The sequence below is a fragment of the Strix aluco genome, chromosome 1, assembly GCF_031877795.1.
Source record: "Strix aluco isolate bStrAlu1 chromosome 1, bStrAlu1.hap1, whole genome shotgun sequence".
In the NCBI taxonomy this organism is placed as follows: Eukaryota; Metazoa; Chordata; class Aves; order Strigiformes; family Strigidae; genus Strix; species Strix aluco.
In genome coordinates, this window is record NC_133931.1 from 169,122,759 (window position 1) to 169,137,079 (window position 14,321).

Sequence of the window (14,321 nt, forward strand, 5' to 3'; positions counted from 1 at the left end):
AGGGCTTGGGCCCGAGGCCACTGGCTGCTCTAAGCCTGGGGGTGCCTGTGACACCCCCCCCCCAGCACTCAGAGCCCCCCAGGTTTGGGGCACAGAGGACCCCCCCCTTCTCCCTTCCCTGGCACCACAGCTCATCCCCAGCCCAGGAAAAGGAGCCAGAAAAGAAACAGCTTTAAACTTTTTTGGGGGAAAAAAACAAAAAAAGAAGAAAGAATGAAGAGGACAGAGGCAGTTACTACTCTATCCCTTTTTATTGTCTTTAATCTATGTTGTAAAAAGATCCAGTATCACATAACAGCCACTGAAGTATCCCAATATCACACTAGTTCTGAACCATTTAGACAATAGCTTAGTCTTTTTTTTTTTTTTGTCTTTTTTTTTTTTTTTTTTTAAAGCTCCTGGAAGGGAAAACCATACTGCCCATTATACAGGCCAAAAGAAACAAACACTGGTCAAATAATAGTGACAACCTCAAGCAAGTGAAATGAAGATGAAAAGTTTTGCGTGAACACAGGCCGCAGGACTCCGCCCCGCGCCGCCTCGTCCCCACCCCGATCTGGGGGAGCCCCAAAAGGCCTCAGCCCTGGCTCCCGGAGCCGGCCCCGAGCCCCCCAGCCCCCTGCCTTTGTGCTTTTCCCCCCCAGCTGCTGAGGCCGGGGGGAGCTCCCACCCCCCCCCGGCTGCAGGCCATCAGCTCGGATGGCGGAGGGAACAGCTCCGTTAATTAAAGCCCACGACGAGTAAATTAAATCTTAGTAGAGAACAAGCAGGAGAAGCAAAGGGTGGCCCCCGCGCGCAGGGCGGAGGCTGCCGGGGCAGGAAGCCGGTGGCCTCGCACCCGTGCTCACGCCGAGGGCTGTCTGCCCCTTCCCGCCCCAAACCTCGCCTCAATTTCATATACAAAGAGCGTAAGAAACGGTGAATAAAAACAAATGATCCCAGGCCCTGCGCCCGCCTTTTGCTCAGCTGCTGGGGAAAACAGCAGCCGCCCCCCCGCCCCCCGCCCCTCCAGTGCCCCCCCCACCCCAAAACCGCGCGGGGGGTACCTGCTCCTCTCCCGCCCGAGGGCTCGCATGCGTTACAAACAAGAACGAAGCCTCACAACAGCCCTGTGAGGTAGGTCACTGTCTTCATTTGACAGGGAATCCAAGGCAAAGCTGGGATTAAACTCCAGGTTTCTTGTTTAATGCTGCGCCTGTCACAATCCTCCTTCCACAGAAACATGGTCCCTGTTCATAGAAAACAAAGAATTTTGTGCCTCTGCTCCTGGCTTCCCGCAGGAGAGCGCTCACAGGCGGACTGGCATCTACAATCACGTCCTGCGTTGCACAAGTTACAGGGATCCGGCCTCCTTCACGTAGGGAGAACAAGAAATAAAAAAAAAATTAAAAAAAATAACAACGCAAGAGGACAAAAAGTACAGGCAGATTAGGAACGACAAGTCACGTCTCACACTCGTAACGCCGCCGGCGCTGTGGGGCGGCTCGGAGATCCCACGGGGAACGTCAGGTCCGGCCGCGGCGCCCTCGGGGCGTCCTCCCCTCCGCCGTCCTCGGGGCGCGGGACCAGGATCGCCACCCTGCGCCGGAGCTGCTGGCGCTGTGCTCGGCCCCCGGAGCAAGCCAAGACGTCCGTCTGTCTGTCCGTCTGTCCTCCTCTCGAGCCGGGAGTAGCTCCGGCACCCTGTGGGGGCGGGCAGAGGAGGCCCCGCGGCCCGGCCGTGCGGCTGGGGGCACCGACGCTGCGCGAGGAGCGGAGAGGGTGGGCGTCCGCCGAGCTGGCCGCGGGGTCCGTCGGCACTTCCAGTCTGTTCTGCGCTGGGTCTTCCTCCGCGGTGGCCATGCACGGAGCCGACAGCAGGAGATTCAGACAACATTAATCTTCTAGGATGGAGAGAGATGACTTCACAAGGGATAAATAGAACTTTTATTTAAATAAACATTTGTGAACATCTTTATACAAATTACAAGTCCCCACACAATCCTCCAGCTCCGCCTAAGCGCCAAAGCTGCCGGGAGGGCCTTTGAGCAGATCCACCAGGATGTCGAGCAGCTGGCTGTGCTGGTGGTGCAGGTCCCCAGGGATGGCCGCCATCTCGTAGCACAGGCACGTCTCCACCATCTTGGAGAGCGACACGCGGAAGTCGCGCAGGAGGCGGATGGTGTAGGAGTCTCCCTCCAGCACCAGGAGATCGCTGTCTGTCAGGGAGACCGTCGCTCGCCAGCCGTCGTCTTGGCGGGAGGAAGAGAGGAGGTGAGAAGCGGGAACGGCGCTGGGCCCGGCCCAGGCCGCGCAGCCCTCTCCGCCATCGTTACCGGGGGCGGCGCGGGGCCTCCCCACGCTCGTTTGAGCCCAGAGGCCAGGGACAGAACAGAACCAGAGTTCCTACAAAAACCAGGCAGCGCCCACCGCACCGGGAGCCTCCCCGTGTTTCCCACGGGAGCTGAGCACAACCCACGGGCAAAAGCAGCACGTCCACGGGGAGAAGGGCTCGCTCCTCCCCGCACACCAGCCCTGGCTGAAACCAGCCCAGCTCCTCGCTCCCCAAGGATGAGCCTCCAGGCACAAGCCTCCTTGCTCAGCCTGCCCCAGACTCGGTTTCCCCGTCTCCCCAGAGAGCCGTGGCTGAGAACAGCTCGCCAACTGTCACCTCTGTGGCCGGCGCCAAGGAAGAGCCTCGGAAAGCAGGAGAGGCGTGGGCCCCGCGGCACTCACCTCGCACGTGGATGTCGGTGTCGGTCATGAGCAGCACGGCCAGCGGGTGCACCTGGGAGGAGTCGCGCACGAACACCCCGCCGTTGGACTTCACGGCCATGAAGTACGTCAGCCAGCGGCTGTACAGCTTGGACGCCTCCCTGCACAGGGCAACAGCTTCGTCAGCCGCCGGCAGAGACGCCCCCAACGCGCCGGTGGCGGCAGCGGGGTCCTGGGCGCAGCCCGCGGGTGCCGCGAAGCGCAGGGTGCGGGGTCCCCGCCCCGCGGCGGTGGCAGACAGGGATCACCCACCTGTTGATCGTCGACTTGTGGAGCAGAACGGTGCCAGCCTTTGTCCGATACGCGTAGCTGTTGGGTTTGAACTTCCCTTGACGGGTCACTTTGCCTTGTCTCACCTGAAAGGAGAGGAGCATCTCAAAGAGGGGCACAAGCAGCAACAACCCCCTCCCCTACGCGTGTCTAGGGGCAAGCGTGTTCCTCCACTTCCCTCGCACACGGGCGGGGGTGACCAGAGCTGGTAGCTGCCCAACACCACACAATGGGCAGCAAACGGGAGGAGGGAGATGCCACCTTGACGGCTCCCAGACCGAGCTACAAGAAGCCACGCAGGTGGGGGGCCCCTCCTCCTGAGGAGGGATGCAGGGACAGCACCGGAGCAGGCAGCCTGCTCAGGACATGCGCTCCCGAGTGTCTCCAGCACCGTGACACTTCCCTGTGCAACCCACAGGCCCGGGAGCGACGGCCAAGCGCGGAGCCAGCACCTGGATGAGGTTGGGGTAGAGCCCAGCCATGAGGACGCCCTTGACGAGTTCTTCCTCTTCACTGTACTGGTTACAGACGGAGGAGGGCATGGTACAGTCAGACGGGGACGACACCAGGAAGGCTTCGTAGAGGTTCTCAGAGAACTGCTTGACAAGGCCTACAGGGAGGAGACAGCCCCAGGGATTGAGATTCACCTTCTCCTTCGCCCCACTGAACGAAATACCCTCAGCAGGGCAGCACCAGGGCTTTGGAGGCTCAGCCTCAGCACTAGGACAGGCCTCCTGTCCTGCCCGTGGCCTCACCGGCGCCCAGGGCTACACCCGCACTCAGGAGTGCCGAAGCCAGAGCCTGCACCTGCCCCAGCAGTCACCAGTCTACCCCATTTCTGCACCCTGTTCTTCACCAGTGCTGCAGCCTTTTCAGGGGACAGAGGGGATAAGCCGGCCTCCGGGACTCACCATTGATGAAGCGAAGGCTGGGCCCGTACAGGTAATAGTCCTGCAGGTAGTTATCCCTGGCACGACTGTCTCTGCGCCTCAGCACCTCCTCCCAGCCTGCCACAGCTCTGACGAAGGCGAGGTGATCGCTCCCGCTCTCCCGGCTCAGAACAGCCTTGGCCTGGAGAGAGACACACGCGTCAGCCCCTTCCCTAACGCGATTTCTACCTTCCCCTAGGACGGGCTCCTCACCTTGTCCACCTCCGCACGGTTTTGCAGGCTGCTGCTGAAGGGGTCGCGGGTGAGGCAGGAAACGATGACGAGCAGAGGGTGGAGGCAGCGGTAGATGGATGCCAAGACAATGGCCTTTGCCAGCCGAGGATCTGTGGAGATCTGGGCAAGGCGTTTGCCCAAAGTGGTGAGGGCTTCTCGCTGGTCCAGCACTCCTGCAAGAGAGCCGCCCGCGAGGGCACAACCATCAGCTCCACAGGGGGCCAAAGCAGTGGCCGGTGGCTTCGGGGAGCTGCCAGGAGAACCAGCCTACCGGGCTCGGAAGATTTGGTGCATCCCCCAGAAGAGGCACACGGCATCGGTGCCCACAACGAGCACCCAGAATCTCCCAGGTCTAACTGACCTGAGGCCAAAGACCGCAGCTATGAACTCCAGATCACAACCTTCCTTCTTTCTCTGTCATCCCCCCCTCTTTTTTTTTTTTTTTTCCCCCCCAAACCTTGGGAAGTTCTCCCCACTTCTTGAGCAAAGCAGCGTGGGAAATAAAACAGCACCACAACGCGTGTGGTTTGGGAAGTCCCTATCAGCTGCCACCCCTACCTAGGGACAATCCTGCCCAGTCTGTCCCACAGGATCCTCTGCCAACTCCCACCTCCCATGTTGAGAGAGCAAACATGTTTCCATCACACCCGTGTCAGGACACCGCATTAGCTCACCAATCTCCTGCAGCAAGATCACCGCTTCATCCACAGCTTTGATGTCAGGGCTGTCCAGAGCCTTGGAGAGAAATTCAACTGCCTGCAACACAGCGAGGGGAAGGGAAGAGGAAAAAAAGGGCATGTTTCCCATCCAGGAGTGTGGGAGAGCCCTCGGGAGTCCACTGCCCTGCCCCAGGGCCCCAGACTGCACCACAGTTCCCTCTTTGCCTGCAGGGATTTTTTTTTTTTTGCCTACAGGGATGTTTGCTCAGCCCTCTCCATTCTTGCAGAATCTTTTAGACATACTCTGTAATCTAAGTAATCTATACATTCCCTGGTCTTAACTTCCCTAGACAGCACTGCATTTAGGAAAGCAAGAACTAAAGTCATCAGCATCTTGGGTTTTCCCTACTCATGTTTGCGGTCAAATCAGGTCTCTGGAGCTGGCACCAGGCAGGCCGCATCCTGCTGGTTCAGCCAGCTGCAGTCTCACAGGTATAGAATCCCAGAATCATCTTGGTTGAAGCCCTTGAAGATCCTTCAGTCCAACCATGAACCTCACCCTGACCGTTCCCAACTCCACCAGATCCCTCAGCGCTGGGTCAACCCAACTCTTCAACCCCTCCAGGGATGGGGACTCCCCCCCTGCCCTGGGCAGCCCATTCCAACGCCCAACAACCCCTTCTGCAAAGAAATCCTTCCTAAGAGCCAGTCTGACCCTGCCCTGGTGCAGCTTGAGGCCATTCCCTCTTGTCCAGGTGCTTGTTCCTTGGGTCAAGAGACTCATCCCCCCTCTCTGCACCCTCCTTTCAGGGAGTTGTAGAGGGCCATGAGGTCTCCCCTCAGCCTCCTCTTCTCCAGACTAATGGCATGTACGGCACTCACCGTTTTCTCTGGCATGTGGATCTTGGCCTGAACCACCAGGTTCTCTAGCGGGGTGCGTAGGATCTCTGGAACCTGGTAAGTTGGCATCTTGTCCAGGCGGCTGCGAGGGAAGAGGTGATAGGCAAATCCCGACTGACAGCGGCCAGCACGCCCTCGCCTCTGCACCACGTTTGACTTGGACACCCACACCGTTTCCAGGCAGGACACCTAGGAGAAGGAGGATTAGGCATCAACACTCTCGCAGCTCTCTGCCCCGTTCGAACGCAGCCTTCCATCCAGTCCGCAGACCCCCAAGGCTCCTCACAACTGATCGAGCACCCCGCTAAAGGGCAGGGAAAGCCTTTCCCCGCTCTCCCGCATCCTGCAGTGCTGGTCTCTGACAGGCAGGAGGGCAAAGGCCCGAGCTGCTCAGTGCACAGATGAGATCCTGATGCCATCTGCTGGCCACCCGCCCTGGCTCCAGGCCACGGGGGCTGCCAGCGGACCACGGCCCTCACCTCCCCCCCCGCCAGCCCTGCTGCCTGCTCGCACAGAGGGCTGCATCAAAGATGAATTGGGTTAGAACTGGGCAAGTAGAAAAGGGTTGGGCACTCCCTCTCTTAAAACTGACTAACAAGCTACAGCATCAGGCTCAAGATGGCTTCCAACAAGAGCAGCACCTCACAGGTCAGAGCTGCCCTGCTTTGGCTAGCAGGAGGTTTACGAGGAAATCACAGAATAAAGGGAAGAAAGCAAATGGAAGTGTTACAGATGTTAGAGGCATTAAAGGAGAGATGGGAAGGGAGCAGGATTTGCCTTAAATGTCTTTGAAGACACCAGACTTTTGCCTGTTCAGCAGAAGTCGATGGGGAGCCCGGCAGGGAGCTTTGTAAAGGCAAACACTCTGACTGAGGAGTCAAACACTGTCCCCAAACAGGGACACTGTGCCAGTGGCCAAACGGGAAGCAGCTCTATCACCCCATTAACGACACCTCAGATGTTGGCTCTGAAAACACCCCTTAGCTCCAGTATGTCCCAAATGCACTTAAAGGCAAGAAAGCATCAGTACCTTGGTCTTTAGATCGTAGCGTTCCTCCTTGTGTGTGCCACTGTCCACCACGTGGACAATGTCATTGATGGTGATGGAGGTCTCGGCGATGTTGGTGGCCAGGACGATCTTCCTGACACCAGGTGGAGGCCTCTGGAAGATGTTTTGCTGGTCCATCATGGGGATGTTGGAGTGCACTAGGAAATAACACCAGAGTCGGCCCTGTCCTGCTGAGCTGCTTCACAGTACAAGGCCAGGGTGGGCAGAGAGTCTCAGCCAGATTGTACCATCACCTCCCGCTTCCAGGAATGGGGACACCGCTTGTAAATGTTTCATTGTCAGCAGTTTCCTGCCAGCCAGAGCACAGGAGAAATCTTCCAACCATCATTAGGGAAGGCCTCATTTCAGCTGCTTCGACCTACAGCTCAACAGCCGCAGGAGCTCTGGTCACCTCCCGTCCCAGAGAGGCTAATGGCACTACTAGAATATCCCTGGGCCCCCAGCAGAAGGCCCACTCCCTCCCACAGTCCAGTTCTGCAGCCCTCCCTTTTCAAAAGGCCCACGAGGCAAAAATTGTTATCAGCAAGGGCCTGTAACTCTTCTAGATCACATATTTACCCTATTATAACCAGTGATGCCAAGAAATTCCCAGCAACCGCACAGAACAGCAGGGGAGCTCAAGAACACACAGTTTTCACAAAAGAACACCTGCATTTGTTAGCAACTGAGCTGCTCGAAATTGTGCTCCTGTCTGGCCTTATTTGACACTCAATAGGGAGGACCGTTAAAAAAAACAACAAAAAACCCCCAAACAAACCAACCCCCAAAATCTTACAGCCTTGCAGAGTAATACTGGCTTTTGTTATAAATTTTCCTCTTGGGATAGAGAACGTTAAATTCACCGATCAAAGCTGAGCCACCGAGTACATCTCTGTCCCACAAAACAAGGCTGGAAGATCTTTCCTGTGTAGGCTCAGCATGCAGCTACAGCAATGCAGAATTTAGCAGTTTCCTCCTGGCCTAATTCTAAATTGCTGGAGGCAAACAGAAAGCCAGTTCCTTTGATTGCATACAGGTTTGGATGGCCTCTGCTAGGAGGAGTTATTTGTGCTTGCCATGCACAATTACACCACAGGTACGTACATCAGAGCGTACAAGCTTGCTCTGTATCAGAGTGCAAGAGCTGAAGGGGCTCATTAAGTCAGCTGGGCTACCCGTTCCCCTGAATCCTGGCCAGAAAAGGTCTGGCGCTGCCATCTCACCTGGTAAGACGAGGTACCGGCTGTTCTGAGATCCCAGCATCTCGAGCAGGCGCTGCTGCACTCCTTTGATTTCCTGCCAGCCAGGGAGGAAGCACAAGATCCCACCTGAAATAGAGCAAGAGTTAGGAACAAGTGACCTAGAAATCCAAGCGCTTTTCCCCAGCTGGAGACATAGAAACTGCTTCTGCTGCACAGAAGGGACGTCCGTTATTGCCCCAAGTCCACAGCAACCTTTAGCCCAAGAAACCCAAAGAAAAGCAGGGCCCTGGTCTGCGATGCCCCTGCCAGCTGATTTCTAAGGAAACCCCCATCATACTTATTGTGAACAACTGACAGATACAGCCGTTACAGGGAGTCACACCCAAGAGAACACTCGTCTAGACTTCCTACCTGCTATGCTGTATCTGCTTCTGTGAGCTTGTTAGGGCAGGGTTTTAAAGCCAGAAAGAAACCAGGCTATCTGTAGTTTGAGAGTGAATACCTTCTGCTAGCTTTGAAACTCTTAAAAAAAATCATCCAAGAGTCCTGCCTTCTTCACAAAAACATCGCCTCCCAGGCAAAGATATTTAACAGGGGTGGGTCTCCAATACAGATAAATAACTAAATTGTGCAGCACAAGGCTGCGAGTGCTGGAGCACAGACAAGTCTCGCCCCTCACCCCAGGAACAGCTGTATCTCAGGGCACTGAGACGCTGTGGACTCAGATATTGTCTTAGCCAAAGACTCAGAATTAGCTCATGAGTGCTCGAGACCACTCAGTTCATTAGGAGTTCAAGGTGGCCTTGCAGAAGTCAGCCCAGCATCACGTTGTCTCTGCAAAGGGACTGCGCTCTGCAGGGTTCACTTTTTCCCCCCCCCAGCAAAAGGAAAGAGCAAGGGGGTGAGGCAGAACCTACCTGGTTCTCCATGGGCATCAATCTGGAGTACGAGGTCAGTGATCAGATCAAGATCAAGGACACATTCATCATCCGATTGCTGAATAAAACAGGACAACACACGCTAGCAGACAGCAGAAAGGCACACAGCCTCCTAGAGCATCTTCTGGGAAGAGCAAATGCCTGTACTTGGACGGCCTGCCCAGGACTAGGAGCCAAGAACCTTAGGAGCCTGGTTTTGGCTCCATCTGGCACCTGCTCTGGTCACAACCGCTGCCAGTTCCCTCTGCTGTGCAGGGAGAATATACAGTCCTTTTCCCATTCTCCAGACTTGGAAGCTAACTGAGGTTTGTGTACCTCTACTGAACAGCATCTAACAAGTAACAGACATAAACATGGAATTTTTGGGGACAAAACCGTGCCAGGTGCACCTGGGACCTCAAATTCACCAGGCACAGAGCAGCAGCTTTTGTATCTCTCAGTAACGTGGAACATACCCATCAGGTCAGCTTAAAAACCGCAGGTAAAAGCGCCAGCCGAAACAGAAACAGCAAGATTGCCCTGAAGGCAATGGGACACCCTCAGCAAGTTTCCTGGTGCTACAAAACTGAGAAGTGGCTGATGCACCAGATGGTTGCTCAGCCATAGGGAGGGACCTCTCCAGGCTGGAGAAAGGGGTTGACAGCTTCTAGTCCAGCAGGCTGGACTCCAAAATGTCTAGAGGTCCCAGCCAACCTCAACAATTCTGTGACTCCATGACCCACAACTGAAATAAGATTATCCACAGCAAAGAGTACACATCTGGAGGGCATTTTCCAGAGGAAGGGTAAGACTAGCTGCAAAAAGCAGCAATCAGGGAATTCAGTCACGCAGGACGGTGAGCATTTAGGTAACAGCTGCTGTAAGCCATCATCTTCCTAGTCTTGGACCAGGCTTGCACAGAGTATGCAAACATTCAAGTCTGCATCTATGTATATACATACACAATGAGCTATTAGCTTACTCAAAATGTAAACAAACTTCACATTAAAGAGGGACAAAAATAACTGAGACCCAAATCTGAAGTCACCTTTATCCGTAATTTAATCAAAATACTCTGGGATTCTACTAAACTGACTTTACCTCACGAGGGTTGATGTGGAATTAAAGCTAAGCAAACACCGTCCAACCACTGCAGGAAAGAGGGACCAGTTCCAGGCCTAAACTCTCCCCTGCCGATAAGCCAGAAGTCAGTGCCTCGTCCAAGGGAAACAGCTTCACCGCCACGCCACACACCCACCTTGATCTCATAGTGCCGGTGTCGGTGCCGGCCCAGCTTGGCCAAGATCTCCTCCAGGTAGTACTCCTTCACCGGGTACATGAAGCCCGGCACCTTGACCACAGGGCAATCCCCAAAGTAATGTGAGAAACGCTGATTGTCTCCCGTGGCGCTCATTAGGACCAGGCGCAGGTCGGGGTTGAGCTTCTGGATGCCCTTCAGCAGGATGAGCAGGAAATCAGTGTTGACGTCTCGCTCGTGGACCTCATCGACCACGACGTGGCTGACACCCTCCAGGCTGGGGTTCCCCTGCAGCTTCCGCAGCAGGATGCCCACGGTGCAGAAGAGCAGGGCTCCTCCCCTGGCAGGTGGCTTGCTCTCCAGTCGCACCTGGTAGCCCACGTTCTTCCTCATGTTGGGACCCAACTCTTGTGCCACGCGCTGGGCGACCGAGATGGCGCTGATCCTCCTTGGCTGGGTGATCACCACGTTGCAGCGGGCGCCACGGCCCTCCAGGATGTAGTGTTCCAGCAGGAGCTGAGGGATCCTCGTGGTTTTCCCACAGCCTGTGTCTCCCGCTATTACCACTACAGGGTTCTGCTCAATGGCTGATAGGATGGTGTCCTTGTGAGGATCTACGGGGAGCGGGTGGCTCTCCTGCCACGAGGAGCCCCTCCTTTTCCAGAGGGCCAGGAGATTCTGGCTAAGGCGCACTTCCTCCGCTTCCAGCATGGGTATGTATGTCTTCCCCGTGATCGCGTCACTTATCGCACCAGATTCCTTGCTCAGGTTCATCATGTCGTCGGCAATCCGGGGCCTGGATTCCCTGATGTCCACTGGATACTGGGAGAGACAGAGAAAGTTGGCAGGGACAAAAAGATTAGTACCAGTCCTTAGGAGGACAGAAACAAACAAGCGCCTGGAACAGAGTCAGCCAGACTGGCTTTGCAGTGGCCACGAAGCTTTGCCAAAGTCTCTTCAGATTTTAGGTAACTCAGCCACTTATATTCTGAATTAAGGTGATTTAAAGTGAGAATTAACTTGGGCAGCTCCCTGCATTTTCCTCATTGCGTCCCCTATTTTAAAAGGGGTATTAGCACCGATGCCTGAACCGACAGGCACAAACCAGTAACTTGAGCTCTCCAAGTCAGTGGCTACACTGCACGCAAGTGATGCAACGGCCCCTCAAAGACAGCTTTTGGAAACTATCAAGTTACACCCCCCCCTTCTCTCCCTCAGGAAGCCCAGACACGTAACTTGCACAAAACATAAGTGTTCAGCTAAGCCAGAAATATTCTATCTTGGCAGAAGAAAAAAGCAGAAGTCCCACATCCCACAGGAAGAACTAAAAGGAGCAACGACAGGTCAGGAATTGTCTAGAACACAAATCAAAGCATCGGCCCAGATGTTTGCAGGATTCCAAGTTGAGCTACAAATCAGTACTTTTGGATTCAGCCTTACTCAGAGTCGCAAAGCCACCCCTTCCATGCGTGGTGTGACAGCTCCTGTTCGGGTAAGCACGGGAGGCAGGCCACGTTCCTTCGAGATGCGGCTGTTTTTCTAACTTTTCTAGCCCTTAGTTCAGTCACTTACAGCGGGTCATTCAGAAGCAGCTGCTGTCTTAGAAAGCCAAGGCTGTGCCTAGGACACTCACTGCTGCTTCGTTGACGGTATCTGTAAGCCCTGGGACCTGCACCCACCACTAATGCACAATACTGCGAGACGCTCCCAAGGGAAACGTGCAAGTATCAGCACCTCGGCCTTGTAAAGCCACAAGGCACAACCAGAGTTTAACAGAACCAGTGCCTGCATGGGGCAGCATTCACAGGCCTACAAAGGAAGCTGCAAGCAAGCCAGAACTGTGCTCCCTAACATCCCAAAAGCCAAACAATGCAGACAAATGCCAACAGAGAAGGCCCACTGCCCAGAAAGGGTCTTCCCTTCCCCAAAGGTCAGCAGAGACTGATCAGTTTTTGTGGCAAACTATCAAGCTATGAATTTCCTCAACATTTTGACATAAAGCTTTCAATCCACGTGCAATTCCTGAAGTTAAATGGGATCAGCCAAAGGTCATTCTCGGACAGCTGAGCAAGCCTTACGTGATTCAGATAGTTCTCAATCTTGCGCAGGGTCGCTTCGGGGACTTTGATGTGGCAGGGTTTCCTCTGGTTCTCGCCGAGCTCCCGGAGTGAAGTCATGTTGTACATAGCATGGCTGAGGGGGTTGTTGTTTTTGTCCACCAAGCCAAGGCTCTGTGAAGGAAGAGGCAAACAACACTGTCAGACACAAGACTGCTGCATAGGAAGTGCTGGTATAGAGAGCACACGGGTCCTACGTGTTCAGACAGGCTAACTCCTTACCCCTATCCCAAATCCATCACTTCCTGCTTTTGCCACAGCGAGAAACAAGACACAATCCCATCTCAACTCTGGTGAAACAGGCACACTGGAGCCAACTGCTACCTGCCCCCAACCCAACGCTCACAAACAGCTCTGAAACAAACCCATCAAAGAAACAGTGGCCCAACTGTATCTGACCAAACACTCTTGCAAGGGCTGTTAACTCTCTTGCCACAGTTCTGGTGTGTTTCGCCAATTTAATAAGTCCTACACCATTTCTTGGACTTTCATGACTCTAGAGTCTACAGCAAAACTGTTGCAGCAATGTGTCTGGATTAGTCAACCTACATGAATGAGTAGATAGTCTGTCTTAGTAGACAGCAGCAAGGTGGCCAAGAGAACAAGCCAACCCTTTCAGGGTGATCCCTACATGCCACTTTTTGTCGAGGGCTCAGAACAAGCACAGCAGCCTTCACAGGTCAGACGCTAGATGTACAGTCAGTCAGATGCAAGGAGCCTCTATGCTTAGACACATCAGACAGGGGATGTAGGAGCCACGTGCACTTACCTTTAGCTTCTGACAGGCCAGCGCCGCTGCTTTGTTTTCTGCCTCCACCTTGCGACGGCCCTTGGCAGCAAAAGTCATTGGACAGGGCCAGCGGAGCGTGAGCTTGCAGATCTTGGTCTTGGTGCCTACTGTACGGAACTGCATGTATTCCTGAGAGACACATAAACAACATCAGATCTGGGGAGGTGTTAAGAGCCTATATAACTAGGCAGGCATTTTCAAATACGCCCCAATATCTCTAAGTAGAGCTTAAATTGTTTTTTGGTTGTTTGGGGTTTTTTGTTGGTTTGGGTTTTTTTTTTTTTTAACAGCCTACTAGAACAGTTTTACTGCACTGAACTCCACTCTCCCAGCTCACAAGGCACTGGGTAAGCAGAAGTGAGAGCAGACAGCGGTGTGGAGAACATCACTGAGAGCCCATGGGGTGGAGCACAGCTACTGTTTGCTAAGCACACGAGGTCTGGAAAGGACATGGGTGACACATACCAAGGAGGAGGATCACCGGATACTGGCAGGAATCGAGTTGTGGAAAGATTCCATCAGCACAGAAATTACGCATTGCTCTGAGTAACACAAACTTGTGTTTGTTGCAGATATATGGGGAAATGCAAACCTACGACCTTTGAAAATACTCTCCTTCATTCAGACAGCAGCCCCTCTATTGCCCTGGCCCCAAGTAACAACATTCCTCATGCTTCTATTAAGACTTTTCCTCAATTCTCACCACAAAGGCTTTTCCTTGCTCTTCAGGCTGATTTTTCTAGGCCTAGTTTTAACTTCCCTTCTCTCCCCAGTTCTCAGCTGCCCAAAAAAAGCATCAAAAGCAATTCCAATTGGAGTCTTTGAGTTTCATCCCTGGCAGGGGTCAAACAGAACCTTACCTTGACTGTGGAGGAAGAGGTTGCAATTTGAATCACTTGGGCCAGGAGATTTTTGGGAAGCGGGAACTGCGTCAGGGCACGGATGGCAGTGTTGTCGTCTGTCATTTCAATGGAACTCCCTCCTCGGCTAGATGGAAGATGAGAACAGTTTGATAGACAACTATCCACTCTGTGCACAGACCTACCTCAGGTCTGCTACCGAGGTCTGAAGCCGAGTAGTTAAAGGCACAGATATAATTCTGGTCATCTGAAGAGTCAAGCTGTATTTTGCTACTAAAATCTGTCAGTCATGGAACAATCAACCAGCCCAGTAAAGCCACCTACTAAAAAGCAATCAAACATTGACAGTAGCACTACAAACCAGACAGCATCAACAGATTTTA

At 54.0% G+C, this 14,321-nt stretch overlaps 1 protein-coding gene across 4 annotated transcripts in view; it reads right to left on the reverse strand.

Moving 5' to 3' along the window:
* Window positions 1-232: 232 nt before the first annotated feature.
* DHX30 (DExH-box helicase 30) overlaps window positions 233-14,321 on the reverse strand; it is a 40,447-nt gene continuing 26,358 nt past the window's right edge. For all 4 annotated transcript variants that reach the window (XM_074844457.1, XM_074844466.1, XM_074844442.1 and 1 more), the window contains 15 exons: window positions 13,939-14,065; window positions 13,058-13,207; window positions 12,250-12,402; window positions 10,172-10,993; window positions 8,914-8,992; window positions 8,018-8,122; window positions 6,777-6,952; window positions 5,729-5,935; window positions 4,862-4,943; window positions 4,167-4,360; window positions 3,936-4,095; window positions 3,477-3,634; window positions 3,007-3,110; window positions 2,716-2,855; window positions 233-2,231 (listed from right to left, as the gene is read on the reverse strand). In XM_074844457.1, the coding sequence (XP_074700558.1) occupies window positions 1,996-2,231; window positions 2,716-2,855; window positions 3,007-3,110; window positions 3,477-3,634; window positions 3,936-4,095; window positions 4,167-4,360; window positions 4,862-4,943; window positions 5,729-5,935; window positions 6,777-6,952; window positions 8,018-8,122; window positions 8,914-8,992; window positions 10,172-10,993; window positions 12,250-12,402; window positions 13,058-13,207; window positions 13,939-14,065 (2,893 nt within the window). In that variant the 3' untranslated portion in view covers window positions 233-1,995. The remainder of the gene's footprint in view (window positions 2,232-2,715; window positions 2,856-3,006; window positions 3,111-3,476; window positions 3,635-3,935; window positions 4,096-4,166; window positions 4,361-4,861; window positions 4,944-5,728; window positions 5,936-6,776; window positions 6,953-8,017; window positions 8,123-8,913; window positions 8,993-10,171; window positions 10,994-12,249; window positions 12,403-13,057; window positions 13,208-13,938; window positions 14,066-14,321) is intronic.